The sequence below is a fragment of the Lagopus leucura genome, unplaced genomic scaffold, assembly GCF_019238085.1.
Source record: "Lagopus leucura isolate 7727_CA_CO unplaced genomic scaffold, USGS_WTPT01 Super-Scaffold_739, whole genome shotgun sequence".
NCBI classification, from domain to species: Eukaryota; Metazoa; Chordata; class Aves; order Galliformes; family Phasianidae; genus Lagopus; species Lagopus leucura.
Genome location: NW_024962255.1, coordinates 20,175,936 through 20,203,628, shown reverse-complemented (window position 1 = coordinate 20,203,628; position 27,693 = coordinate 20,175,936). Strand labels below are relative to the sequence as shown.

At 35.8% G+C, this 27,693-nt stretch overlaps 1 protein-coding gene across 9 annotated transcripts in view; it reads left to right on the top strand.

Moving 5' to 3' along the window:
* Positions 1-27,693, top strand: part of EXOC6 (exocyst complex component 6) — an 83,400-nt gene that overhangs the window by 10,162 nt on the left and 45,545 nt on the right. For all 9 annotated transcript variants that reach the window (XR_006177368.1, XR_006177367.1, XM_042862771.1 and 6 more), the window contains exons 2-16: positions 8,084-8,255; positions 9,561-9,608; positions 9,711-9,801; positions 10,714-10,759; positions 18,371-18,575; positions 19,326-19,481; positions 20,394-20,462; positions 21,228-21,311; positions 21,405-21,451; positions 21,815-21,935; positions 23,255-23,326; positions 23,984-24,081; positions 25,174-25,279; positions 26,215-26,324; positions 27,378-27,489. Coding sequence is in view for 7 of the 9 variants with exons in the window: in XM_042862771.1 (XP_042718705.1) it covers positions 8,084-8,255; positions 9,561-9,608; positions 9,711-9,801; positions 10,714-10,759; positions 18,371-18,575; positions 19,326-19,481; positions 20,394-20,462; positions 21,228-21,311; positions 21,405-21,451; positions 21,815-21,935; positions 23,255-23,326; positions 23,984-24,081; positions 25,174-25,279; positions 26,215-26,324; positions 27,378-27,489 (1,537 nt within the window). In the remaining 2 variants the exon portion in view is untranslated. The remainder of the gene's footprint in view (positions 1-8,083; positions 8,256-9,560; positions 9,609-9,710; positions 9,802-10,713; positions 10,760-18,370; positions 18,576-19,325; positions 19,482-20,393; positions 20,463-21,227; positions 21,312-21,404; positions 21,452-21,814; positions 21,936-23,254; positions 23,327-23,983; positions 24,082-25,173; positions 25,280-26,214; positions 26,325-27,377; positions 27,490-27,693) is intronic.

Below are 27,693 nucleotides of genomic sequence, written 5' to 3'. Positions count from 1 at the left end.
AAAAAAAAAAAAGTAGCACAGCACTTGTTTTTCAGTTTCTTGCTTCATACATCAGTAAGTAGCACAAAGGCTCAGCAGGAAGCGGCATCTCCTTGGTCAGCAGTGTAAAAACAGGAAGGAGGAAGTCTATTGCAAATCTGGGTTTGCTGATTATCAGCTCTTGTTTTGCTGCAGAGGATGTCCATTAACAGCCATCGGTGTGCTCCATTGCTTATCCAGGGTGAACAATGACTGCTGTAGTGTTGCTGCCACAGAATGTGGACCCTGGTTATAGGAAGTAATGTTAACTAACAAACTGTACTCAGCCCTTTCCTGCTCATAGAAACAGGATACTATTAGTGAGAACAATTCACAGAAATTGCACATACAGGAAAACCAGGCAAGTGAAGCATACCAGCTAAACTAAGATTAATAAAATCTTTTCTCTGATTAGGCGAGGGCTTGGATTCTGCATTGTTCTGGCATGTAATAAGATCTTTTAAATAGTGCATTGAGAGGTGATTATAAATAAGGATGGTAGAACTGGACCCTAGGTAGTGTCTGGCAAAGAAAGTCTGGTTAGGTTTTAAGAAATGTGCTTATTGCCATAACTCAAGTTGAATTACAGGAAACACCTGGACATTATTTTATAAAGCTTTTTAAGGGTGTACATGGCAACCTATATGAAATTACTCCATGGAAAAACCCATACAAAGTTTGTAGTTTGTGTAAACACAAAATATCTTTATATACTGCCAGACAAAGGAAATTTCTGCAGCGTTTCCTGTGAAATTGCAGCTTAAGCTGAACATGTGTTGTAGGATCGTGTTTAGGGATGCCACGGTTGTAGTCAAAATGGCTGTTCTGTTTTAAAGTCTTAATTTGCATGATCAGTTTTTTTTTGTGTGTGTGCTTGCATGGATCCCACTGAACTCATTGTACAAATTTGAATTGTAAATACTATTTTACAGCTGTATTCTCTCTCTCATCTACTTGGCCACTTCGTGCAGTGTGTTTATAGGAGTTAGTTGGGAGCATCTCTGATCTCCGTACAAAATTAGCTTTGGCAGCAAGCAGTTAATTCTAAAAACATGATTTTCCATAAGCGCTGCTTCTTCATGTGAGGGTTGGTTTATTTGTATCTGTTAGATTGAGGATTCTTTGTGTGCGTTAATTACTGCTTTGAAAAATGGAATACAAATTGTGTGCCTGAATTTCTTTTTTTGTGTGTGTGTGTGACTTGATTTAACTGCTCACTTCGATCAATTAAAATTATTTCCCCCCCGCGTTTCTAAATCTGAAGTTCTACAAGTGAATGTTTCTGTTGCATCCTTTGCAATTCTAGAAGTTGCACAGCTTAAGTCAGACTTGTACAACTATTGTGCAGGTGTGATTCCCATTATTGTAACAGCACTCATGGAGATGTAACACCTACTGAACAGTTATCAGTACACTGACAGGAACACGTGTATACAGTTTGAATTGCTTCATTTGTCTTGTGCAATCAGGAAATGAAAGACTGTAGCAATGCAGGAATGGGTGGGGAATGTGCAATTCTTCCTAGAAATGGGACAGGCTGGGCATGGGGTGAACATGGCAGCAGCAGACATTGGTTGGTGATGACCTGCAGCACTGCCTGCACTGCTGTCCCAACAGCTGAGCTTCAACCTCAGCCTTGCTCCTCATGCTGGACCCAGCTTTATGAATTCTTTCATCAGCAGTATCTGTTGGCTTTCTAACTGCCTTAAAACTGAATGGGACAGAAATTAGGAGCAGAAAGTTTGGTGTGTGGAGAATTAGGATTGTAGTTTTCTGATAGTTATGTGTTGGCGTAGGTATTTCAGCTCAGTGCCAAACAGAAGTGAGGGAGAGCATCGTGCTTGTGGTCTGAGGGATGGTCCTTGCTCAAAATAAGAATTGAAAGTATTTGAGACCTCCGGTGTGTTTCATACCTGAGCATTTGTAACAGAGACTCACACTTTTAGGCCTTTTGTTTACTCCAGAGCTCTACCCGAGCCATGCTGCCATCAAACTCTACTCTGCATTTCCATGGTCTACCCCTTGTAAATACGTGGGATTTTCTCTCTTTGTCGACATCAATTTTTGCTATTTTTTGCATAGTCTATCTCCTCTTTAATGCTGTGAGAGCACATTATTATAAATGATTTCATTACTAGGAAGAGAATTGTTCACTCAAAAAAACTTAAGGTAGTGCTGCGTAAGCTCAGAGATATTTATTCTGAATGTGTAGTGATTAAAAGTCAAATCATAACCTTTTAAAAAACAAACAAGCAAAAAAGACCACATAACTTGAAGAAATAATGCTTGTGATGTTTTGATGTTACTTGTTTTATGTTTTTGTTTTTGTTTTTTTTTTTTTCAAGTTCACTTTTGCGTGAAGACTGAATACCTGGGCAGTTCTCACTACCATTATAAAGTTATATCTATTGCCATAAATATAAGGAAAAAATTGCTTCATTCTGATTACTCTTGTAATTCACTCTTCCAAGCTAAACTCCCACCAGATAGATTGCAGTGGAAGCTGTGTTGTTTGGATTTCTGATTATCCTCACTCTGTGGTGGTAAGCTGGTGTAGAGGTGAAAACCAGGAATGTGTTGTGAAAAGGAAGTTTGGGGTGTTTGCTGAATACTCAGAAGTATTGTTTGTCTCCTCTCCTTTTATACTTACAAGCCCAGCAGTCCTGTCAATGTATTAAATTAACCTATGACCATTCTTCAAACTGTAACTTTAAAAAACAAAACAAAACCCTGTGCTGTTATTCTTTTAATCTGGTTTGCAGTTGGGCATTTAATAGATTGCATCCTGGTTGCATCTACAGAAATAATCTGCGTACATCTGTAGCAGAAACATATTTTTGAAACTATGCTGTAACCATTTGTGAAGGGGTTTTTGATAGCATCTTCGAGTGACAATGAGTAGGTATGGAAATTGGTATTATTATAGATCAGATAATATGAGAATTACTTATTTATTTGTGTATTATAAAGAGTCAGGTGAGATTCGTGGCAGGTTAGTCTTTATGAGTCTTGTCTGAGTTTTAGCTCTCTGGAGATGACAGTTTTTGCTCAGTAGATGGCAGGGTTTGTTTTTATTTTTTTGCGTGCGTGTTGAATGGTGCCCTCTGGTGTTACAATCGATTTTTGCAGATAAACGCACATAGTTTCAATATAGGATGCACTGAATTATGTTTTACATTGTGTGCTTCAGTTCCGAAAATAAAATTGCTAAGAATTTCTTTATGGTTGTTAGTAGGATGTCCAGTAAACTTGTTTAGTTGTCTTCAATGGTAGATGGTTGTGTATCTGAAAATTCTCCATCATTTATTTATTAATAACTCAATTCATGTATGTGTCACCTTTGTGCCTTCAGTTCAGCCGGTAAGAAAGGACCTAGGCAAAAATATCCCTACTGCAATAATGTTGAGTGAGAGACGGAGACATCTTTCTCCTTCCTTATATATTTCTTTAATCATTGTGATCACTGAATTATTAAAGTAACCTGCACTACTGCAGTATACTAACCTGTACCTAGGTATGATACTCGAAAACAAATTAGGTTAAGCTGCCTCGAGAATTGACTTTCCCTGGTTTATTTTTCTTTTTTTTTTCTTCTTTTGAGTACTTTCTGCACTATCTTGTACCTGCCACTAACAACACATATGTGACTCATATTGTCCAGTTGTTGAGATGAATCAGAGAACTGTCTGCATATTGAGTTCTGGGAAGAAATAACCTGCTACTCTCATTAGCAGAAAGACATTCTCCACTTCTGCTTGCGCTCTTCATGGATGCCCTGCTCTCCCCATCAGAAGTGTGTAAATGTAGACAAAGATTGAAAGAACTAGATGTTACACGTGTAAAATATGCTTGGTAGCCTAGATGTGCTTATGCCCTTTTTAAGGTACTTTGTTCTGAAATATGTGAAGCAACATAAAGACAGATGTTTTTAGGGCAGGCATAATGGCAGGTAGAATTGCAGGCATTTCTTTTTGCAGAACTCCATTTCTTTCTGGTTTATTGCAGTGCGGCCATCTATCAGCAGGACTGTTTAATTGGAAATTGTTATCAGGATTGTTTGCAGTGCCTTAATCTTCAGATTAATGGCTATCAGTTAGTAATGACTTCATTTAGCCAGATCTAGGTCATTTTTGAAATGTGTGTGGGGAAAATAAGCTGCAGAATAGAAAACAAACCGCAGTGTAGCATTTGTAACATTGCCTGATGGGTGAATCAGGCACACGTTATTCAGTTCTGTTTACAGTTCTGAGAAGACGTATAATTTCTGCCCATGGACAGAAATGGGATGGCTCTCTCAAGTAGGTGTATGCTTTTAAAAAGGGCAGTGCTTTTGGTCAGACTTATTTCTGAAGCCTCGGAAATAGCAGGCAGATGAAATCTGTATGCGTCCTAAGAGTACAAAGCACTGAGAAAGTTGGTGAACTTTTTAATTCCTTTTCTTTCTTCCCGTGGATCTCAGAGATTTGTGACTCAAAGTGTGACTATTTATTTATTTATTTTCCTAGTAACAGTGGTGATTTTTTTTTCCTTTCAAACATAAGCAGTTCTATCTCAGGATTTTTCGTTTTCCATGGAGTGCTGCGGGAGGGTGATGTGTTACTGTTACTCCACCAGGTGGAGCTCTTGACATAGGTAATGAAGGTGGAATGTGTATCATTGGTGAATCTCAAGGAGCTCTGTCGAAATCCAAGTTCAGATCGTAGATAGTCAATTAGGTCGTCTTTAGTTCGCGTCCTTCCAGAAAGCAGTATTATGTAGAACATAAAATAGCAACTACTGTTTTAATACAGTAGGTATTGGTGAAGGCAGTGCATTAATTGTGACTATTATTATTATTTTGTAATTTTAAGCACTTACGGGTTTGAATTAAATATTATGTTAATACTCTTGTGAATTAACAACCAGTACATTTTTATTTTCATTACCCTGAGATATAAGTTTAAATTTTAATACTAAGAAAAAATAACAAATACTGATTCTTACAATGGTGAATACTGCACAGCCTATGCTACACTGTATGCAGTTCCAGAATTTGTGTTGTCTGGAGTTATTTGATAACATTTTAAATGCATAAGAAATCTGATAGCAAACTAATTATGTCACTCAGTGTTTCATAAACATGTCTGCCAGTGATGGTAGATTTGAATGTGATGCAAAAGTATCAGGAGTGTTGAACTGCAGCTACTGGAAAGCCCCAGAACACCAGGGAGCAGCTAAATCCAAAGGCACTGCTATGACCACAAGCAGAAACTCAGGCAGTACAAACCCAGTGGTGGAGTTCCCCTGGTGGCATCTTTTTACAATCTTGTTCTCATTTTAGGTATATTTGGCTTGTGGTGTTTTACTACTGTTTTCACTTATGAGTATGTTGAAGAGTGTGAGTACACACTGATACAATTCTACTTTCGTGACAGTGATACTCTTTTTCCACTTTTCTTTGAGAACAGTGTAAGGAGACCTAAACTTGGAGGGAAGTAGCAACAAATAGAGTTTTTTTCTCATTTTGGTTTTGCATCCGGCATGGATATTGTGTGTGGCCCATGCAGGGAGGACTTGTGCGTGCACAGTATCTTTGAAGCTCAGTCAGGTGCCTCTAGTCCTTTTCCTCTTTATTTCTGCTCCAGAAATGGCACTCTGGGGCAGGTGGGTGTCCCTCTGTGCCCACCCTGCAGGTTTCAGCACCTCTGACCTTTTCTTCTAGCAATGCTCATACAACCAGCTTGTGGTGTTTCAGAGCGCTCAACATCAGTTGTCACACTTTTCTCTCATCCCTTCTCCATTCTTCTGAAGGTATAAGTGATACAGCCTGCATGTCTCCCCTCGTTTCCTCAGATGCCAACAACCTGCCCAATGAGCTCACTTAATAGGAATACATCTGGCACTTTTCATTACTATAGCCAGTTCTGCTTCCCACTCTGACCAGTGCTTGCCCTTGGCGTGAGTGTTCCTGCTGGCAGCTGGGGTCACTCCTCATCTCCAACCACAGTCCTCATGGCCCAGCCACTCTGGGCATGCGAGGTGTCTCTTGCAGGCAGCCTGCCAGGCACCACAGGGGGAGATTGCCTGCTTGTCACACTGTGCTCCTTCCAGCTGTCTTATCACACTGCAGTGGCAGAAAGGGTCAGGGGCATTTTCCCCTTTGTGAACCATTTCACAGGTCAGCAGCTGTGCATTTTCCTCTGGTGCACTTAGGAGGAAGGAGCCCACCTTTCAGCACATTACCCTTATTTTCCTATCATAAGCAAAGGAGGATAATCCATGGCTTTCAGGGATTGATTCATCAGGCAAGCAGGAATATTTTACTGTGTGGATTTTATTCTAAGAGAATATTTGTAAGCAAGCAGGCTCTCAGGAACTGGCTTTCTTCCTTTGCTGTGGGGGACAGCTTGTTGCCTTCCTTACTTCTCCAGATTCAATTCCTTCTCTCAGTATATTGCCCAAGGTCAAAAGGAACTAAAAAAGCCTCAAGAATGTATTTAGGAGTGTTTTAATCTTCTGTGAAAGGTCAGGTTCTTACCAGGCACTCTGCCATAGTGTTGTTGAGCAGGCACTAATGACCAGGGACTGGCAGAACTCAGCTGTCTGTTTAGAACAGAGGATCTTGAAGACTGTGGGAAGTCAAACTTCTGTGAGAAGGTAGAAAAGAAAGTGCTTTCATAGAATTGTAGATCATAGAATCACAGAATGGCTTAGGTTGGAGGGGACCTTAAGGACCACACAGTTCCAACCCCTGTGCCATGGGTTTGGTGCCACCCTCCAGATCAAACTGCCCAGCACCCCAACTGACCCAGATTTTGTGCCTCCAGGGATGGGGTGTTCACAGCTTCTCTGGGCAGCCTGTGCCAGCACCTCACCATCCTCTGAGTAAAAAATTTCTTTCTAACGTCTAACCAAAACCTCTCCTCTTTTACTTGATAGCCATTCTACTTGACTTATCAATATCAGACTGTAATAAGTCAGTCTCTCCTATCTGTAAACTCCCCTCAAGTACTGGAAGGCTACAAGAAGCCCTCCAAGCCTTCCCTTCTCCAAGCTAAACAAATCTAACTCCCTCAACCTTTCTTCATAGGAGAGGTGCTCCAGCCCTCTGGCCATCTTTGTGGCCCTCTTCTGGACCTGCTCCAACACTCTGTAGCCTTTCCATATTTGGAGCTCCCCTTTCCATATTTGGAGCTCCAGGCCTGGATGTCTTTCCCTCTGCTCAGCAGTTCTGGGGGCTTTGGCTCACTGTTCTCTGGCTCTTAAACTTCAGACCAAAGTCTGATACAGACAGCATCAACTCCATTGGAACTTCAGCCTCCATTTCCTCTGTCTTCTGATTTCAATTTATTTATTTTTAAACAGCTTTGCCTTACAGATTTATGGAGAAATCTTTGTAATAATGGAGGAGATTAGAGGCTAAAAAAATGCAATTTCAAGATTTTCACGCTCCTGTTTTTTATTTTATTATTGAATGCTCCCTGTCCAGGGAGACTTTGTACCTTTGATTTCCCATGCAGTTCTCTCTTTCTCTCTCTTTGCCCTTGGGCATGTTTGAGGCGCTGGAAGAGGGTGGTATGGAGGCTGCTCTGGGAGCAGACAGGCCTGGCTCTGGCAGCTGCTCTGGACATTTTGGCTGGGGGCATCTGACATGGATGCAGTTGGATAACTCTGCTCTTAGAAGTGTTAGATTTGTACGTTTGCACTTTCTTATATTTAGGGAAAAGTGGAATTTGTTAGAAAAGCGATCCATGCCATTTGAGGTGGTCAGAGAAACAATCTTTTGTATCTGTGTTTGAGCATTAGGGCATAAACAGCAGACCAGTGAGGCTCAGGTCAACCATGATGTAACTGGTTAAGCACCTGGATTAATGCCGTAAGGGCTGGGTTCAGTTCTTAGTTTTGTACTACCTCTTTGTTTTAATGCTGATTTTGGTGGAGTGCATCACAAATAATGGTACCATAACATCAAGCTTGCATGCTTTTACTTTTTTTTTCTAAGAGAGATTTCAATAAAGATTCTTGCGTACTGCATTTAAGTGATGGGGAGGAAGTAAACTTTCATTTTCTTATTTGTATTTAACAGGTCTGTATACGATGACCAACCAAATGCACATCAGAGGTTTATGGAAAAACTAGATGCCTGCATACGTAACCATGACAGGGAGATAGAGAAGATGTGCAATTTTCACCATCAGGGCTTTGTGGATGCTATCACAGAACTTCTTAAAGTTAGAGCTGATGCAGAAAAATTAAAGGTAAGGAGCTAGTTTGTCAGGGTTTTATATTATTGACTTTGAATTAAAAAAAAGAAAAAAAAAGGAGGGACTCAACTTTTCTACTGAAGAAATAGAATTTTCATGTCCTATCACAAACATTCTGTTATTTGAAACCTTTTTAAAAGTGGAATTTGTAGGATTTATGATGAGTACTGTTTTGTCTGAGGCAGTAATGCATTTATTTTAAAGTTAAATATTTTATTAGGTCTAATTCTCTTTTTCTCATGCACTTTCAGAAAATGGAAGCAAAATAGTTTTGTGGTTTCTAGAGGCTTTCTCACATGGCAACAAGTAGCAAAGTATTGGCAAAACCATAATTTCTTATGTAGGTCTGCTTTTTCTAATCACGTGTTTACATGTCGGACCTTAGAAAGTTTCAAATTTTGATTAGAATTGTAAGATGACTGCAATTATCCCTGAAAATTATGTTCTATTTACACTGTAAATGAGTAGGAGAGTAGGTGGAGTTAGTAGTTTTCTTTAGAAACGAGAACTAAGATTTACTCACAAATCAGAATGCATTATAGTGAATTATGAGATCCGTCCCTTTTAGCTCTCTTTACACTTTTGAGAGCAAAATATGCACACCAGACAGAAAGAGTATAGTTCATCAGAGGTTATGATTAGAAGAGCATTATATAAAGGATATTCAGATAACAAGAGACCAAATACAGCGTCAATGAGGTCATTGAGCATCTTTGTTCAGAAATTAATGAGATTTTTAATAAACTAGAATGTGCTTCCTTATTATGATGACCTAATGAGTCACTTACTATGTGGGAAAATCTGAGGTCGAGCTTTGCCTGCACCTGCAGCATTAAAATGTTGCTGTGGTTTGGAGATTTCCACGTTTGATGTTAATCAACCACCCAGTGTTTGCATTCAGCAAAGTATGAATGTTTAATTACCATAAAATGCAATCACCATTTCTTACAGACAATGAATGGCCCATAGAGCTCATTGAGGTTATCAAAAAGGGACCAGTGGTCAATTGGGTCAATGATTTGAATTGTTTGACAGACCTGCAGAAACAAGGAAAGTTCAAAAATCCCAAGTAAATTTGAGAAGTTTGCCACAGAATCTGTTAGAAAGAACTGTCATAAGTAATTGAAGTTAACGAAAGCCCTTTGCGATCAAAAGTTCAAGTTCAAGCTGTAGAGTTAATTTGAATTTGCATTTCTTTGTTCCAAGTTTCTCATGAAGCATGATCTGATTACAAGGGTGAGCAGTCACATCAGGGCAATATATGCATATTTGTCTAACAAAGGTGAAATTATTTTTAAGGTCCAAGTTACTGATACCAACCGAAGGCTTCAGGATGCTGGGAAAGAGGTGAGAAAATGGTGCTTCCTATATGGGCATTATGAATATTTGTAGCAAATCAAATGTGTTTGCATAATTTAATTGTAATTTTCTGTTAAAAAAACCTCCAAGGTGATAGCCCAAACAGAGGAAATCATCCGATGTAGAGTTCAGCAAAGGAATATTACAACAGTTGTGGAAAAACTACAGTTGTGTCTTCCAGGTGAGTGACAGATGGCTAAAGATGGTTGCAAATAATAATAGTAACAAAAAAGTAAGTCATGGTGGCTAAAATACAAAAGAATTTTGTTTTTTAAGTAGTGGCCCTGTAAAAAACAGTGTAGCAAAAGGATTGTGATGTTTTAGAAAGATGTCCACATATAGATTCTGTGACTTTATAGTATTTGACATTGGGTAATTTTGCCACTTTTTGAAAAAACATTGTGAAAGATATAAATAGTGCTAATGAAGTATCTACATGTACTTTTAATTGTAGTCATACTTTTAATTTGCTAAACAATAAATTTGTTCCTTATTTTTTTAAACTATTTGAATTCTGCAAAAGTTATGAATTTTTCTGTTTGGACATTGTACTTTGTTTCAGTTCCGGTCCATTGCAGTCTTTTATTATAAAGCATAAAGACTCCAAATAACATTTCAGAGAAGTGATATTGTGGGATTGCACACAGCTCTATAAGGATTTTCTGCTTGTAGGACTTGAGGATATGGTACTGCGGATTTGAGAATTTTTGTTGTAAAGTCTTGCTGACTTATTCTGATTACAGTAGAGGGTTCTATTGTCATTTAGTGGTAACAGATCGTAGACTTGTGAAATAGATAAAGTAGTGGTAAGTGAATAAGTATGCTTGAAATATTGTCTACTGTTCTATTTAATCTTAGTTATTTTTTCTTTTAAAAGCTATTATGAGGTCAGTTCCTTTTTCTTTCTCTTACCTGCATTCTAGAATCTTTTTTCTTTGTAGTTTTATCACATTACCATTGTAGAAGGAAATGAATTAGACAAATTTAGCATACCCTTTTTCATGGTTTATTTTGTTCTTTTCAGTTATATTTCCTTTTTTATTAACTAAAACCACAATAAGATGCATGGGTTAATCTGCTTGTTTTTATGCAGTGCTGGAAATGTACAGCAAACTAAAAGAACAGATGAAAGTGAAAAGGTGAGTGAATTTATTTTTATTAGCAAAATACGCCTTCTGTAAATAAACTGATAGATTATCAAAAACTGGTGTAGATAAATAAATGTAAAAGTCCTATCATATAGACTTACATTCTTCATAATACCTGGTCTGTTTCAAGAATGCCATTCCATTACAAGTGAACAAATAGTGTACTAAATATAAGAACTTCTAAAAGCTTACTGATTGCTATGGAAAATAATGGTTAGTTGAATAGCATTAAATGCAGTGACAATATGATTATAAAACGTGAAGCAAAATGGGTTTTAGGTTTGCTTTTTTAAAAAAAAAATATTTGAGACAATTTAAGATGTGATAACAAGACCCTTAGGGAATAGAGATCTTTACATAATACATTAATATCTGCTTAGTCTGTCATAATATATTTGAATCAAATTTATAAACCAAGGGAAAAGGACATTTCACTCCATATATATTTCTTCAGACTTGTCTGATATATTTACACAGATCTTTTGTGTATATGAGACTATGGGAAGGACATGGAGAAAAAGTGTTGTGTCTTTTCGACTGTCTTAAGGGTAAAAAAAAAACAACAAACATTTTGAAAAATAGAACTCTAGAATAATGTTCTTTAATAGGTACTTTCTTCCTCCGTTGTTTCTTCACTTTCCGTCTTCTGAGGGAGCCACTCACCGTTGCTGCAGCCCCAGCGTTCCCAGTTCTCTCTGAGGCTGCTCTGCTGTCCCTGTCCCCCAGGGGCTGCTGCTGCAGCATTGTGTATCTTATGCACACCCACCCCAGCAGCGCCACAACTTTCTTCTTCCTGCTTTATACAGGATCGCGTCCACCTTACCCGCAGCTGCTTTTCATGCAGCCTCCGACGCTGATTGCTCTTTCTCTTCCCTGCTGTACTTGTGATCGCTGTCATCATGTGTCTGTGTGCCTGGCACCACTGCAGGAAGCTCCCACTAAGTCTGTCTGGACCTAACTTTCTCCATTTGGAACTGTCTGTGCATAGTCAGATGTGTATATTCTAGACAACAATATAAAATTGCTTTTTGACTTTATGTCTGCGTTTCTCTTATCTGGATTTCTATTATATGAATATCCAACACCTCTTGCCATAAAGCTGGACATCTGAAAATCCTAAACAACAGCTGCCATGCAAGAGCAAATCAGCTCTAAAGCCTGGGTGCAGACATGTCCAAAACACATCAGGTATACCATACACTGCTGATCAAGCAGAGCTGCAGCGAATGTGTTGCATCTTCTGCACTAGTGGGTGTGCTACATGGTACTTGTGTACATGTGCTATCTGGGAGGCTTTTGCAGAAATATCAGTGCTTCAACAAAAATTTGAACCTGTGCTTTTGCATTACAATCAAAACTTGCTGATGGGAACCAGTTTGGTAGATCTCATCAACTTGACTGCTCTACACTGCTTCCTCTGAACAGGACACTGACACGGCAGTAGTTCAAAGTAGCTGGCAGTGTGCTGTAGCAGTGTTCTTGGAGCACCTGAGAAGAAATATGTAAACAGTCCAGTGTCCCAGCTACTCTGCTCAGAGATTGTAGTGCAGAGTATGCTGTCTGAGCTGCACCACTTCCCACTTCCTTCCTGGTCTGCAGAATCTGCTACATTTTGCATGTTGTTGATGTGGAAATGCTGGGATGAGAGTCTACATTCTGCCATTCCCTTCTTCTGTCAGACAAGGCAAATAACATTCTGGCCAGTAAGAGATGTTATAGTTCCTAACATCATCATGAAAGATCACATAGTCTGTGATAAAATAGCATATGATAAAATAGCAGATAAAATAACAGATAAAATAGCAGATAAAATAGCAGATGGCTCTTAGTGCTTTGACTCCATGTTTACTAGTAGGTTTGTAGTCTACTGTTGGTTCATGGGATTTTTGAAAAAATTATCAGTACTCTTTCAATCTAAATTTCCATTATTTAGGAGGTATAGATCTGATAATTTTCCCATGGAAGGAGTTCCTTGCCAGACAGGAAATCTTAAATGTTACAAGTCAGGTGATGGTGTACTGAATTGAAGGGTTTAGACGTGTCATTGTCATACCATAAAAAGATCTAAGGGAAAGGGGAGATGCTGTAGCTTTGATGTACCATACCTTGAAGTCACACAAAGTACAGAAAGTTTAGGTTCTGCTGCAGGCTACTGCTACAGCTCAAGTATCTCTTTCATTAGTTATACTACACTTACTACTTGGCCTGTGACTTACAATTCCTATAATATTAGCTAGAGGTGGATATTTCACGGCACTTGCGATTAGTTCAAATGATAATTTACTTGTGGCTTACCAAGCAACAAGTCCAAAGGATGAATGCATTTTGGTCTTTATCATTAAGTGATTCTGCAGCGGCAAGGACATCCAGAACACCCCTCGTAGCTGATATGTGCAAGTACAAAGAATTTAAAAACTGACCTTCTTAATCTTTGCTGTGATGCTTTCTTGGAACAATTGGGGATATGAGCATTCATAACACCTGTCAAAACAAAATGGTGGGAGAGTTTATTTTGCACAAAGATTGTTTTTCTCATAAACCTTCAGTGAGGTTTATTAATGCAGCGAAGCTTTCATTTGTACTTATTAAAAAAAATAAATAAACAAATCTCTTTGTGTTTGTTTTGTTTTGCAGCCTTTTAGTAATAACTTCATTATTCCACTCTCTTTAAATCTTTCGCTGTGAATAAAACTAACATTTCTTATGCTTAAGAAAGGGAAGAAGAAAGCATGGATACTCTACACTTTTGGGGGTAGTTATTTTATGGTAAAGATTAGGATTCTGTTTTCTCAAAGACAGCCAGGTTAATAAGATAATGTGGGGTTTGGCATCTGGAATATATTCTTTTTTATGGAGACAGAAAGAAGATCTACTGAGGAGTCCAAAAAGCTATCGATTGGTAGAAACTTTTGGTCTCTGCCAACATGGGTTATGTTTGAACTGATGACCTAGAGGTGAAAGGCTCTGTATCCTATTTATCTGTTTCCTGAGCCATGCATAACACAAGTTGACAAGAACTATAGTTGTGAGAGAAAATAATTGACGAATCTGCTCTAAACAGACACAATTGGCTGGAAAGATTTATGAAGGGTTTAAAGTCTTAGATGAGGAAGCACAAGGGAGAGGCCTAGTTTCTCCACTGCTCTCCTAAAGACCTGTTGAGATTATTATGTATTTCGTCAGTACTTTCTCCATCTTTAGTTTTAAGTCAGAGATAAGATCGCCATGCTTCATGCAGCTCTCTTGGCATGGCTACTGTGTTTGGGTTTGGTTATATGTATCTGTAGAAATATCCCAGCTTCTTCAGGAGACTGTAGATCAACAGTCTAATTGGGAATTATTGAAATTGATGGCTTTGCAGGTCTTCTTTCACACAAAACAAACAAACAAACAAAACATAGAGAAACTGTTGAATTGTAAAGGCAACTGTAAATAAAAAAATTGTTTGTGCAGTGACTTGTTTTCAATTGCAATTTCTCTTCAGCATCTGTGTGAATTTGACTCTTTCACAGTATTATTGAAAAATTCTAGTTGAACTCCCTCAAATTTGTCTTGTTTTGATAGGGAACAGAAAGTATTTAATATTTACTCAGTGGAAATGTAATAAGCAGGGATATATGGTATTTGTCTGAGAGGGAAGCACAGAAGTCAGAAAACATTTTTTTTTCTTTGTAAATTAAGTTTCTTTCCTTGAAATTTAAATGAGAATTTCAAGGGTTTTGTTTTTGTTTTTTTTTTTTAATCTAGCAGGGAATTTTAGTACATAAATATGCATTTCTTTATGTTATCGTGCATGTAAATGCTTTCTGCTTAATAAAATTCATGGCATTTGAGTTGCTCCTGTCCTGTACAGCTTTACTTCTCTAGTTTAACCTGGAGCTTTGTTAAGTAAGTTATAGTATTTCTTTTAACTGCCTTCAAATGAAATTCCATGATAAATCTTAGAAGTTCTCTGTCATTTAAAATATAACTTGCTTTATGTGCACTGGTAATAATTCAAAGTTATAATTGTTTTCTTTTTCTTTGGATCATACAAAACACTAATATTAATCTTCTGATTTTGTTTGCTTATTTTTTCCTGCCCTGCTTCATGCTGGCTTTAGAAGTTTCCTCTTTTATAGAGAACGTGTTAGTATAGGTCAATCTATCCTACAGTATTCTGGTCTTGATGACAAGATGAATCAGTTCTGTACAATCTTTTATCTTATGAACTCTATTGGTGTTTCAGATTTCTGTTTTCAGTTTCTGAGCTTATAATATAAAATCTATGTTGGAGAATGTTTTCTTAAAAGATTATGCCGGAAGAATAGACAAGGGACTGGTATATTTGTATGACAGAAATAACAGAAATAATTCCTTAGATTGTTCATATAGACAATCTTCACATTCATATGATAGATAATGTATGATATAATAATATTATTGTCAAAACTTAATTCAAAACATTGAATTAAGTCTGTGGAATGTTTTTAAAGCAAAATATACAACTACATCATTGCTTGAAATTATATGCCAATTTTTTTTTTTTTGCTTAAATCCTGACTTACAGGTGACCTTCAAATTAATAAGATTTCAGTGCTTTATCAGAACAGATGTTAAAAGGGCAAGGTCCTGAGCTCCATATATATATAATTAGTAAGGGACTCTAGAATGGATTTTAAATGGATTATGTTAATTCTCATCTTAGAAACAGCAGTCAAAAACCTTCCAGATGAACCAATAGTGTTCTGATAAGCTGATCTGTATAATTTAAATACAAACCTTTTATACAATTTTGATGCTATTACGGTTTTATTTCCCAGAAGTCTCACCATGTGGGCCCCTTGGTCATTTGCGAGTTAAAAAAAAAACAACAAAACACAAAACCACACACACAACCCCCCCCCAGACCCTTTCTTATCTGCAACATTCCTATTGCCTTATGTATATTTTATATAAACCAAGTATATAATAAACAAAAGCTGCTAATTTACACTTGAAACCTCTTTATTTGCAGTCTTCTGAAAGCAGTTGTGTTCTGGAATAAAAGAGAAGGCTTTTCCCATACTCTGGCTATGCTGAATTGCTAGCTTAGTTTAGAAATACTTTTATTGAGAAAATCTTAAAAAAAAAAAAAATAAAATAAAAAAAATTAAGAAATGCTTTTATTTCAGAATAGAACACTAAGTTCCAACTGAGTTATTAACAATTTGCTATTTCTTGTCGACAGAACCATCAGCTTGAATTTTATTTCAGTTGGAACATGTTTGCCTACTATACCTACAAAATAATAGTAAGAAGCACCAGAACTGAAAAGGACACTTTTACAGTTTTTTTTGAACATTTTAAAGAGACTTTGCACATGCTCTGTTTTCCATTTTCAAAACAATTCAGTAATTTTGCATTTCTGATTGTGTAGGAATTCAAGAAAGAGAAAGAGCCAAGGCTGTAATATGAAAAGCTAAAAACGGGATAAGGATTTTGCCCTGTATTTGTGGAAAGATTTGGAACTGAACAGGAAGTTGACAGTCTCATATCAGTTTCACCTTAATCTGTTACGACAGACCAAAAAAAAAAAAAAAAAAAAACACAAAAACCAACAACAAAAAAAACCAGGCATTTTTCTAAGCCTCCCAGACTGAATGGCTGGTGAGAATACTGTGTAATTACATCTACAAATAATTGCTGTCCTATTCACAGTTAACCTCTTTCCTGCACATCTCTTTAAAATGTTGTCATCACAGTTTTGATGATCATGGCTCTATTTATTGCCTTCTTAGTTTGGTTGTCTATTTCAAAATTAGTACACTTCTATTTTGCTTAATTTTTTTCAATAAATTTTCACAGAAGCTGATGTGACGCTTGAAAATGATATAGAGAGAGCTATTGATTCCACAAATGGGCATGATTCAGAGCTCCTTGTGGTGCTCATCTCTCCACTAAAGAGGAAGCATAGGAGAACCAAATTCCATCTGTAAATTTTCCCCCAAATCAGTTGGAAGCATCAAAACTTTACTTACGTCCTACAGGCCTAAAGTCAGTAAATAGTTCTAATAAGTATTGGCCCAGAACACCTGTAAAAGAGAACTGAAACTGAAGACCAGAAAGGAACTGTAGTAAAAGATAGGGTTGATGTCAGTATTTGGAAGATCTGTGTTCTCAAAATTGCATTTATTTAGTATTCTTATTGAAGAAATAAGATGACAGGTTACTGATTCAATGGGTGTTGTGCTATGTATGACATAGTTGTAAATCTGATTGTTCCTTTAGTTTAACATTTTTTTGGAAAGGACTTTTTCATTTGGTTGTCATCTGTGTTGCATTTTTGTAATAGCAGTACATCTCCCAGACATTTTTGCAGCAGTGATTTAGAAATCAGAACAAGAACTGAGTTTGTGATACCTTTGTTAATATGACAAAAGTCATTTGTAATGCTTTTTCATCAGAACTTGAGTTAAATTATTACTTACTACATGTAGTTTCTGTACCAAAAAAAAAAAATTTCTATAATATTAATTCAAAATGTTTTGTAGTAATGTACTGAGAGTTCAGATCTTGATTGTGTAGCATTTTCAATGTCACAGTCTTTGTTTTATTTGATGGAAACAAATCTTTTTCATTTTTCCTGAAATGGCCCATGATATGGCTTGTTTTGCTCCTTTGCCTACATTTACCAACCTTTGCTGTTTTCTTAATACTTGAAATACTCTGAAATTAGTATGGAATCATATTTTATACTTACTTTTAACTGGAGTATTTTTTTTAAACTCATTGTCACTTATGAAAATTTTCACAAAATAGCTTTTAATGTATGGTACAACATCTTGTGGACATGAGAGGAAATACTTCTTTGTGTTTTGTTCTCTAACACTCTATCTCAGGCTGTTTCTTCCATATTTCTGATACGTATAGTGTATAGTCTAACAGTAAACTGAAAAACAGTGAAAATAATCTGATCTTTGTTGTTTTTTTTCTTTCTTTGACCTTAAAGCTTGTTCAGTGTAATCATTTTGTTGGTGAGGCATACTGTATTTTGTCAGAACAGCAGATTAGATGCATCATTTACAGTAGGCTGGAGATAAGTTTATACATGTCTTTTCCAGCTACGGGTGGTGAAAGGAGAGTGAGTACGGATGTGTGTGTAGACATAAGTCGAAAGAAGCCAGATATGTACAGGCACACATTTCCAAGATTGTTTTCTTTGTTTGGTGCATATACTCCAACACTGAGTGACTGGTAATTTGCATTTCAAAGATGAAACTAATTTAAACACCAGCAATGAAACTGATCTAGAAACAGATTGTTGTTACCGTTTTACTGCCTCCGTTCCACAAGCTACTGCATGTGGCATTAGGAATCTATTGATCAATACAACTAATACCATAGAAGCCTACTTAAAATCTTGACTTGACTGAGTCACTCTGACAGCTGTTTTTTATTTTCCCAAAATAAACATTGTACTGATGACCTTTTGTTTCACATTGTTCATTTGACTAATATTAATTTCAGTAATTTCGTTAGATGCCTATTGATTGCTTGTATTATATTGATATATATAACAAAGAATGTATTTTATTTAAATTTGATAAGAAAGCTACGTAATTTGATTTAATCTCTTTGTAGATATTACTCTGCTTTGAAGACAATGGAACAACTAGAAAATCTGTATCTTCCCAGAGTTAGCCAATATCGATTTTGCCAAATAATGATAGAAAATCTTCCAAAACTACGTGAAGAAATAAAAGAAATTTCTATGTCAGATCTGAAGGATTTCTTAGAGAGTATTAGAAAGCATTCTGACAGAATTGGGGAAACTGCAATGAAGCAGGTAAGCCTACATACCAGGATGATTTCAGCCCCGTTACCTACTGAAAACTGACCTAATGCTTCAAATATTCTTCAAGAACTTCGTTAATTAACATAGTTTATGATATTTCTTTATTACTAGATTGAGTATTACTAATGAATGCTGCAGCTTTCTTGGCTGCAGCAAGTGAAATTTTGATTTTACTGTTGGACTGCCTCATTTTCTTCTAAAGTTTTTAGAATTTTGTTTTGTCTTTCAGAAAAAAAATTCTTGTAAAATGCAGAGCTGATGAGTATAAATGAAACTTAAGTGTGTCTCTCAACAAGACCACTGGACGTTGTATTGTCCCATGCCAGCCCTGTGCATCCCAATCACAAAATAATACTATGCTAACTTGGTGCATTTCTTTCAGCAATGTGGACAATACAGTGCATTTGAATGCATTTGACTTCTGCAGCTGTCTGTTCACTGGGGCTTAATTGAAGACAGAAAATAAATAGCTGGCAAATTCTGTTTTGATAACTGTACTTGAGTATTAATTATGTCCTTGCAGGCTATTATTGGGAAAATTACAGATAACTTTTACATTTTTTTCTGTTGCATTCTGGGGCAATTGAGGGCAAAACCATCAGAGTGGGCTGAGAGCAAACAGCTTGCAATTAACACTGATTTGCGTTCTATGCGACCACCTCTTTTTCATGACATGGCATATATTTATAAGTAATGAAATTTGAATTATATCCCTCTTAATTGGTGCTACTTTCAAAACAGGCACAACAGCAGAAAACCTTTAGTACCACTCTTCAGAAGCATAATAATGTAAACTACGGTCGGAATATGCATTTAGGTAGAAGCAGAATTTTGGACTCTAAGAATGAAATGACATTGAAGCGAACGCTTGAAGAAGATGATGATCATGATGAAGAGGTAGCCTTTTACTAAATCTTATTTAAAGTGAATTTTGCAGTTTTATCGAACAAAGCTTGCAGTGTGCTGTCCGTAGATGGAATAATATAGATGGAATAAGAAGAGAACATCTTCAATGGACAATGCCCAGATCTTCATTTTAGGAGGAAAACAAAGTGCAAAATATTAATTTCAATAATGCTAAAATAGAGTGTTAGTTTTGGGGCCATTCAGTTGAATAGAGCATGTAATTATTCAACTGAATTCAACTTGTAATTATTCAGGAATTCAGTTGCAAGTTACGTAATACACTACCTGCCCACTGCAAACTGTATGTGGTGCCCTGGAATATTCCTCTGTTGCTAAAGTGGGTGTTTCTTTGTTGTGAACCTTAGCTTGTGTTAGCAGTCTTTCAGCTACTGAATATTCACTATCCATAGATTAAATAAACTAGCAAATATTTAGATATTTGTATTTGGTGCTCTGAAAACACAGTGAATAGAATGTTTTTGCAACAGAAATGCAATCTAATACTGTAAGGCAGAGAGAGGAGGGAGCTTCTGTGATAGAACGGTTTTTCCTAAAGTTGCTGGCAAAGGAACTGATGCAGTTGCTCTTGAAGTCATTAATGCAAGCTCCTTCCACTTTCTACAAAGTAACAGTTTTTTTAGCCATAAAATCTGTCAACATAGTTAATTTTGCTGACCTTAATTTGGTCTTGCTTTTGTCTTCAATCCCAGTGTATTTCCATATTCATTTTAATCTTAAATTTATCAGTCTATTAACCAAATCGTGCAGTTTTAAAGTTGATGACACAAGGCAATTCCTTTAAAGTAAGATAATTTATCAAGTATTTATTAAGTGGGCAAGTTCTGTTGGTAATATATCAGCAGATTATGAGTTTTAAGCTTTATAACTTTTTCCTGTCTACAGGTTTTAACTGCTCAAGATCTTGTGGATTTTTCTCCAGTCTATAGATGTTTGCACATCTACTCAGTTTTGGTATGTATTAAGGTGGCTTTAAAAAGATCTTTTCTGAGTTGAATGTCCTTTATTTTATTTCTCCAATACATACAGAACAAGTGTCAGGTAGATGAGTCAGTGTAGCACCGATTTCAAGTGGACAGATGGTTTCTACTGAATGGTCATCCTAATGAGATGGCCAGGATGTCACTTGAATTCCTTGCAATGTAATCATTAGGCATAGAAGGGCGTTGTATTTCAAGGGCTGTGATAGGAGAAAAATCCAAATCATTAGTCTTTGTATTTAACAATTCCAAAGGGAAGAAGTGAATATTAAATAAATTGTTTATTTTTCTCCAGTGTTTATTTTTCTCCAGCAAAGCTCTTGCATGCATTGTTCAAGTGTATCATATAAACACAGAAATGCTGTTGTAACTTTGCAGTGCAGTCAGTTTCTTGACTAACCTGAAGATGCATTTTAAGACACAGTGAGTTTCAGCTGTAGAACAATAGAGAATATGCCTTATGCATGAACATAAATATTTATTCAAATGCATAATATTGTATGACAATATGTAGATGTGAGCAACATTTTTCTATATATATTTTTCTCTTTTAAATACATATATGTAATCTGAATATTTTATGCATTTTAAACTTCATTAATGTCAGCAAGAAGTCTGTGAGAAACAAATGCATAATATGTGTCTTAATTTAAAACAGATTATTTTACACTTAGGTTAGTAAGTGATTTTTAATACTGAGAGAATGACCTTGTTTTAACTACTTTTGTCTTTTTTTTAGGGTGATGGAGAAATATTTGAAAATTACTACAGAAAGCAAAGAAGGAAACAAGCGAGACTAGTTCTGCAGCCACAATCAAGCATGGTAACCAATATTTTACTTTCTACACAGACTTAGATTGTACCTAATACTTAGTGGTATTTTTATTCCTAAACTTATTTTCTTTTTCACTGCAAGCATGAAACAGTAGAAGGCTATAGAAGATACTTCAGTCAAATTGTAGGGTAAGTTTCCTAAATGGAGATTTTCTTCAGTTTTACTGTACTGATTCTTAATTCATCCTTTATTCTCCCATTGTCCAAACACTTTCTTTAGTTTCTGCATAAATGATGTGGGTGTTGGTAGCTGTATCTGAGCATTCACATCCTACCATTACAGTACCCCAAAAAGACCATCCGATAACCTGGGCTCCAGCTGGCATAAAGGAAGTTTTTCTCATTTTGACTTCATGCTGGGCAGAGCTGATCCAAATCTACCCACGTGTCAGTGGCTCCAATAGGAAAGGGCTTGACTATACTTGTCTCTTAATATTAGAGCAAATTCTACTCTTCCACTGAAAACTTGATTGAAGGATTGCTTTGTTTTAGTTTCTTTGTAGTAGAAGACCATATTTTACATGTAACCCAAGGACTGGTCACTAGAACTTATACTGATGAACTCTGGAACATGGCCCTTTCAAAGATCATTGCTGTTCTTAGAACACACTCGGTAAGTGAGAAGATTTATCAGTACTTCAGTTTAAATCCTTTTACTTAAAAGCTCTGAGTATTTAAAACTGAGATGATGACAAAGTGAAAAATTAAACCTCTCTGGTGTTTTCTTTTCCTTGTGATTAAAAATTGCTCAGATTTGGGAGGGAGCCTGCCAAGCTTTTGTTGTTCCTGACAGTATCAGGCTGTGATCCACAGCCATGGGCTATTTGCATAATCCTCCACTGATTTACAACTCACTGGGTCTTCCAAACTTCTCTTAGTCCAGCAGTTTAGAATATGCAGAGTTAATCTGCTGTTATTATTGCAATCCTTCCTCATTAGTCTCAACTGACCTCTTCATTAGATCAGATTGAATAGTTCGCTGAAAGCACCACCAGGAAATAGTTCCTAATTATCATTCCAAATGCTATGTTTCCAAAATAAACTCTACCAGCAAAACCCTCCAAGCTATCTCTTCAATGCTATGGTAGTAGTATGTTTATGTTCTAGTAAAGATATTAGAAAAAATTTCATGATGTTAGAATGTAATTCTCTATCATTTGAGTATTTCATTTTATTCAAAGTGCATCTTCTGAAGTTACGTTTCAACTCTAGCTCAAATGGCGCTGCTTGATATTTCTTATTCCTCTGTGGCAACCTGTGGAATATTGCTATTTGCTGAGAATGCCTGCTAGCAAGTTGCTTCAGAACTTACCAGGCTGGTTAAGCATAATTTTTGCTATCAGAAAATGTTGAAGAATTTTACCTTTCTCTTTTTGATGTTTGCAAGTAGCAGTTACATATGTAACATGTAATATCTTACAACTCATGTATATGTAGAAAAGAATGGGGAAGAATTCAAATTGCAACTGTAGTTTTATCACAGGAACCTTACAGATCAGTGTTATGTCAGATGTACTAATGCTTTTTAATTCTAGTTAGACCCAGGCTTAGTGTTCAAAAGAATGTCCTGTCGAAATCTGTGATGTTGGTTTAGCAGAGTATTTTGATGTGTGCTTATATGCCATTAAAATAAATGTAATTTGCTAGTTTTTAATCTCAGTACAACACTAACATTTATTCTATCTCATGTTTTAGTTTAGTTTTTTTCTGAGCTTTTATGTTACTGATAGTTCATATAAGAAATTAAATAAATACTTTAATGTAACTGCACTGCATGAAGGTAAGTGAGTCTAAGCTGTTTTAACCAAGGCAGTCAGTCAGGGACGCAGGTAAGGCTGGAGAGTTCAACCCTCCTTCTGTGCTAATGTTCTTTGAAAACATATGGCCAGTATTTTGAATCATTTTAACAAAACCAGAATTTCTCGCTTTCAGTCATATTGCAATGATCCTGACCTTGTTCTGGAACTGAAGAATCTCATTGTGGTATTTGCTGATACTTTACAGGTAGGTATTATATTTGCAATTCAACTGAAATTCATAGAGCCAAATTTGAACTTTAGGTGAGTACAATGTTTTGGATCCCCCTGATGTCATATATATAAGTCAAGAGTAAAATTACAGAATAATGATTTAAATAATAAAGATGTCTGTACTTTATGCCCTTTAGCCCCTTTTCAGTATTACCAACTGAATGTATGTATTTTGGGTGATCCAGTTAGCATCAGGATATTCATATCCATGCTACTGTTAGCTTTGTACCTTGTGAACATTTTTGTCTTTTGTAAATGCTTTACTTCTGAACTTAAACATGAATTAACAGTCCAGCTATCATTAACTGTCTAGGGGGATGACCAAATGAATATCATTGGCAAATATTCTTTTAACATTTACCAGACTGATAAAAAAGATTATGTGCATAAATATAAAGTTAAAATGTTACAGATAAATGGGAGAGATTTCTGCTTGACAGCTGAAACCATGGTAAACAATATTTTGTAAGAATGTATCTATGTAATAAATGATCTTCTACTTGTGTATTTGAAGTAGTATAATCTGATTTGTAGAATAGATTGATCAGTCTCACTTCAGAGTCTTGAAGATGTAATAAGAATGAACAAGTTAGTTCTTGAATTATCCATCCTTTTCATTTTTATACTTTAGGGTTATGGTTTTCCTGTGAATCGACTCTTTGATCTTTTATTTGAGATAAGAGACCAGTATAATGAAACACTTCTTAAAAAGTGGTCTGGGTTGTTCAGGTTAGTATTTCAAAATAATTGTGGCTTTCATATTGCATTTCTTTCTTTTTGTCTTTAAATTTTGTTGCAGTTGTAATTCTGGAAAATTTGAGTCAGTATTGCATATGAAGTCTGGATTAGGTAGAAGTAATGTATTCATTGCATGTAACTAATATTTAGGAGAAGAGCCATTGAGGACTGCTTCTGTAATTAATGAGAAGAAACCTTCCCTCTTGGGACTTCACTGGAGAAATACCAAGAGAAGGACACCTGTTTTTCTTCATTAGTAACCTAATCAGCCTAGGCAACTGCAATAGGTTGTTGCCAATCTGTTCCTAATTTAGATTGTCTTAATGTTTAAAGTCAGACATTACATGTATATTACTGACACGCTTCTGATGTTGCCAATATATCTTCATGTTCTTTCAATGCAAGTGGGTTTCCACATGTTCTTTGGAATCATTTTTTTGAACAAATTTTTAACCCAGGAGTAGAGCTCCAAAGCCTGTTTGTAGATACAGAGTATGATGTGTAGAGTAAATGTGCAGATATTGTTTACCATAAAATGTTTAATCATATTACAGAAAATCTTAAAATTAAATTGACCACTTAGTATTCTCACACTCTCTAGACTTCAAGTAAAGAAGTCCAGAGGGTACTTAGTAAATCTGTGCACATTTGCCTATTTAAGTTCTCTGAATCATCTCCATTAGCACACGTAGCTGTGATACTGAAGCTGGATGCTGAGTATCTAGCTTTAGTGTAGGCAAAGTGTAGGTAAAGATCTCCTTACACTTTTTTTCTGGAATAGACTTGTTCTGAAGTTCATTTACTATGTTGTGCTTTGGGGCATGCACAGTCAATGTTTGCAGCTTTTTTTTTACTCTGTGATTGGACATAGCTTAAAGAGTTACCATATAGTAATTACTTTCAAATTCATTTAAACATAATCAGATTTCTGAAATCAGAATGATTCCAGTTCATAATATTTTGACATTGTACATATAAATGTGGTAGTAAAATATATGTTCATTAACATTTTTTTGTTATTGTAAAGTACCGTTAGTAGATTACATATCCTTATTTTTGTCACTTTATTAACTAATTTGCCAGGGATATTTTTGAAGCAGATAACTACAGCCCTATTCCTGTAGCAAATGAAGAGGAATACAAAATAGTTATAAGCAAATTTCCTTTTCAAGATTCAGAACTTGATAAGGTAAGGAAAAGTTTTATGTTATTAAGATTTGCCAAAGTCCAATTTGGAATGGTTAGAACAGAAATTATATTTGTAATTATAAAGTAATTAAAAATAGAAAAGCTAGGTAGATTAAGAGTGTAATTATGTATTCATAAATAAATATGAAAATTAAAGCTCTAATCACTTGCTCTGATGTTTGAATAATGATACCTAGTGTTTTGTAAACAAATTAATAATTCATTTTAATTAATACAGGCTTTATTTAATGAGTTAGCTTAGATTTTCTTGCCACCATTGGGTTTTGTAACCCATGGTATGTTATATGCTGTAGTTTTGCAGAAATACGGGTAATGATCATCAGGGATATATTAGAGATAGCAACTTCATTATTTCACTTTGTAAGTTAGTTATTTATTATCTGAATATGTGGGGCAAAGTAGATATGAAAGGACCGTAAATAATTCTGCTGTACTGGCATCCCAGTGGGATATTCTTTCATAGTGTCAGCAATTCTCTTTAAAATTTGCTTTCCTAGAAGGTGATTAGTATGTTCTGCCTTCTTCTCCTTTTGATGGAACCGATCAAGTAATATCAAACCTATGGTAGAATTTACATAAGGAAGTGGGAGTAACTGGTGTAGAGGGAAACTGGTTTATTCAAGATCCACTGCTGTCCTGAAAAGGGACTCTTAATTTTGTGATTCAGCAGGAATATAGCTGATAGAGAACAATAAACAGTCCAAACTTTATTGTAATTTAAATAAGGGGTTATGGTACATTTTGTTTATAAGATGTTTAAACAGATACAGAAGTCAGCTCAATTACACCACTAAATAAATTTGGTTAAAAATGGAAAAACTTCTGATAAATGAAAATATTAGCAGTATTAAGGGATTTTCCGATGTTTAATACCAATCTCTCCTTAGAATCAGAGGATTATCTTTATTTTTACAGCAATCCTTTCCAAAGAAGCTCCCAATGTCTCAGTCAGTGCCTCAGATATATATCCAGGTTAAGGAATTCATTTATGCAAGCCTTAAGTTTTCAGAATCACTTCATCGCAGGTAATCTATAAGTACTGTGAATGTGAATAAACTATAGTATAAACTATATTATAGTATAAACTATCCTATAACTTCCAGGTGAACTAACAATTTATATTAGCTTGGAAATACGCTTTCCTGGGTGCTTACTTCCTACGTTTGTTTCATAAGTTACATGTGTAATTCTTTATATTTTATCTGTGATTCCCAGTGCTATAATATATATTTCATGTGTGTATGTATGTATGCATACATGTACGTATGGAATGCAGGAATGTGTAGATGAATTTAGCTTGGGTAATTAACTCACCAAAGCAGTGCTAGGGCTTTTTTAGCAGTATTGACTGATTTGGACAATCTGGGGATTATTAATGTTTCATTTTTTGTTAAGCCTGTATGATTTCAAAAATATACTTTAATAATGATCATTTCAGAAATAATTGTGTAGCATCCCTGATTACTTTAAACACCTTACCATTTTCAGTGCTTTGAGGTTCCTTAGTAATTATTTTTCCTGCAATAGAATGTGCTGCCTGTGTGCTAATTCCCTCTTCTTTCCTACCTTTTCCTAAAGGAAAACATAACTTTTCTGACATTCTTCTGTTCTCTTGTGAACTTCTAAAGCTTAGTTGTAATTATGTTAAATAACGTGGCAGGTCTGAAATCTGGGAGTTATTTGTGGCTGCTCACCCACTTCTGCTCCGTTTAGGATGTAAATGAGTCGCTTTCACACATTCTTAATTGTTACTGTTTATAATTTACACGTACTAATTGGTGCATGTTGACCTCCGTGGTAACTCATTACAAAACACAAATTACTCTTTCCTAACTGCTATGTCAATGAACATGTCCAAAATCTAAAAATAACAGGTTTTGCTTCAGTGTTGAAAGGTAGTTAATGGATAATTTGGTAAATGAAAGAGGTGTTTTGTGTATTAGATCACAGATGACTTGAAGCAACCAGAAATTCAATGCACATGGATAATTCTGAACACTAAAAGTTCTCTTTGTAAGGAAGAGATTGAGTTTTGCTGTCAAGTATTGCCATGTTTTAAAAATGCACTTTTATTTCAGCTCAACAGAAATAGATGACATGCTTAGAAAATCGACAAATTTGCTGCTAACAAGAACTCTCAGTAGTTGTTTACAGAACCTAATTAAGAAACCTCATATAGGCTTAACAGAGGTAAGTTTTAAAATACGCCCCCAAAACTGTGTTCTTCTAAGGAAATTAGTGCTAAAATGATTCCTGTAAATGTGAATATAATTTAGTATCGAGATTATGTAAGAAAAGTAAGCAGTGTTTAAAATTGAAATTTTAAAGAGATTATAATTGTAGAAAAATGTGTCAGTGGCTGTGACATAAGTGAAAAAACAACCAAACTATCAA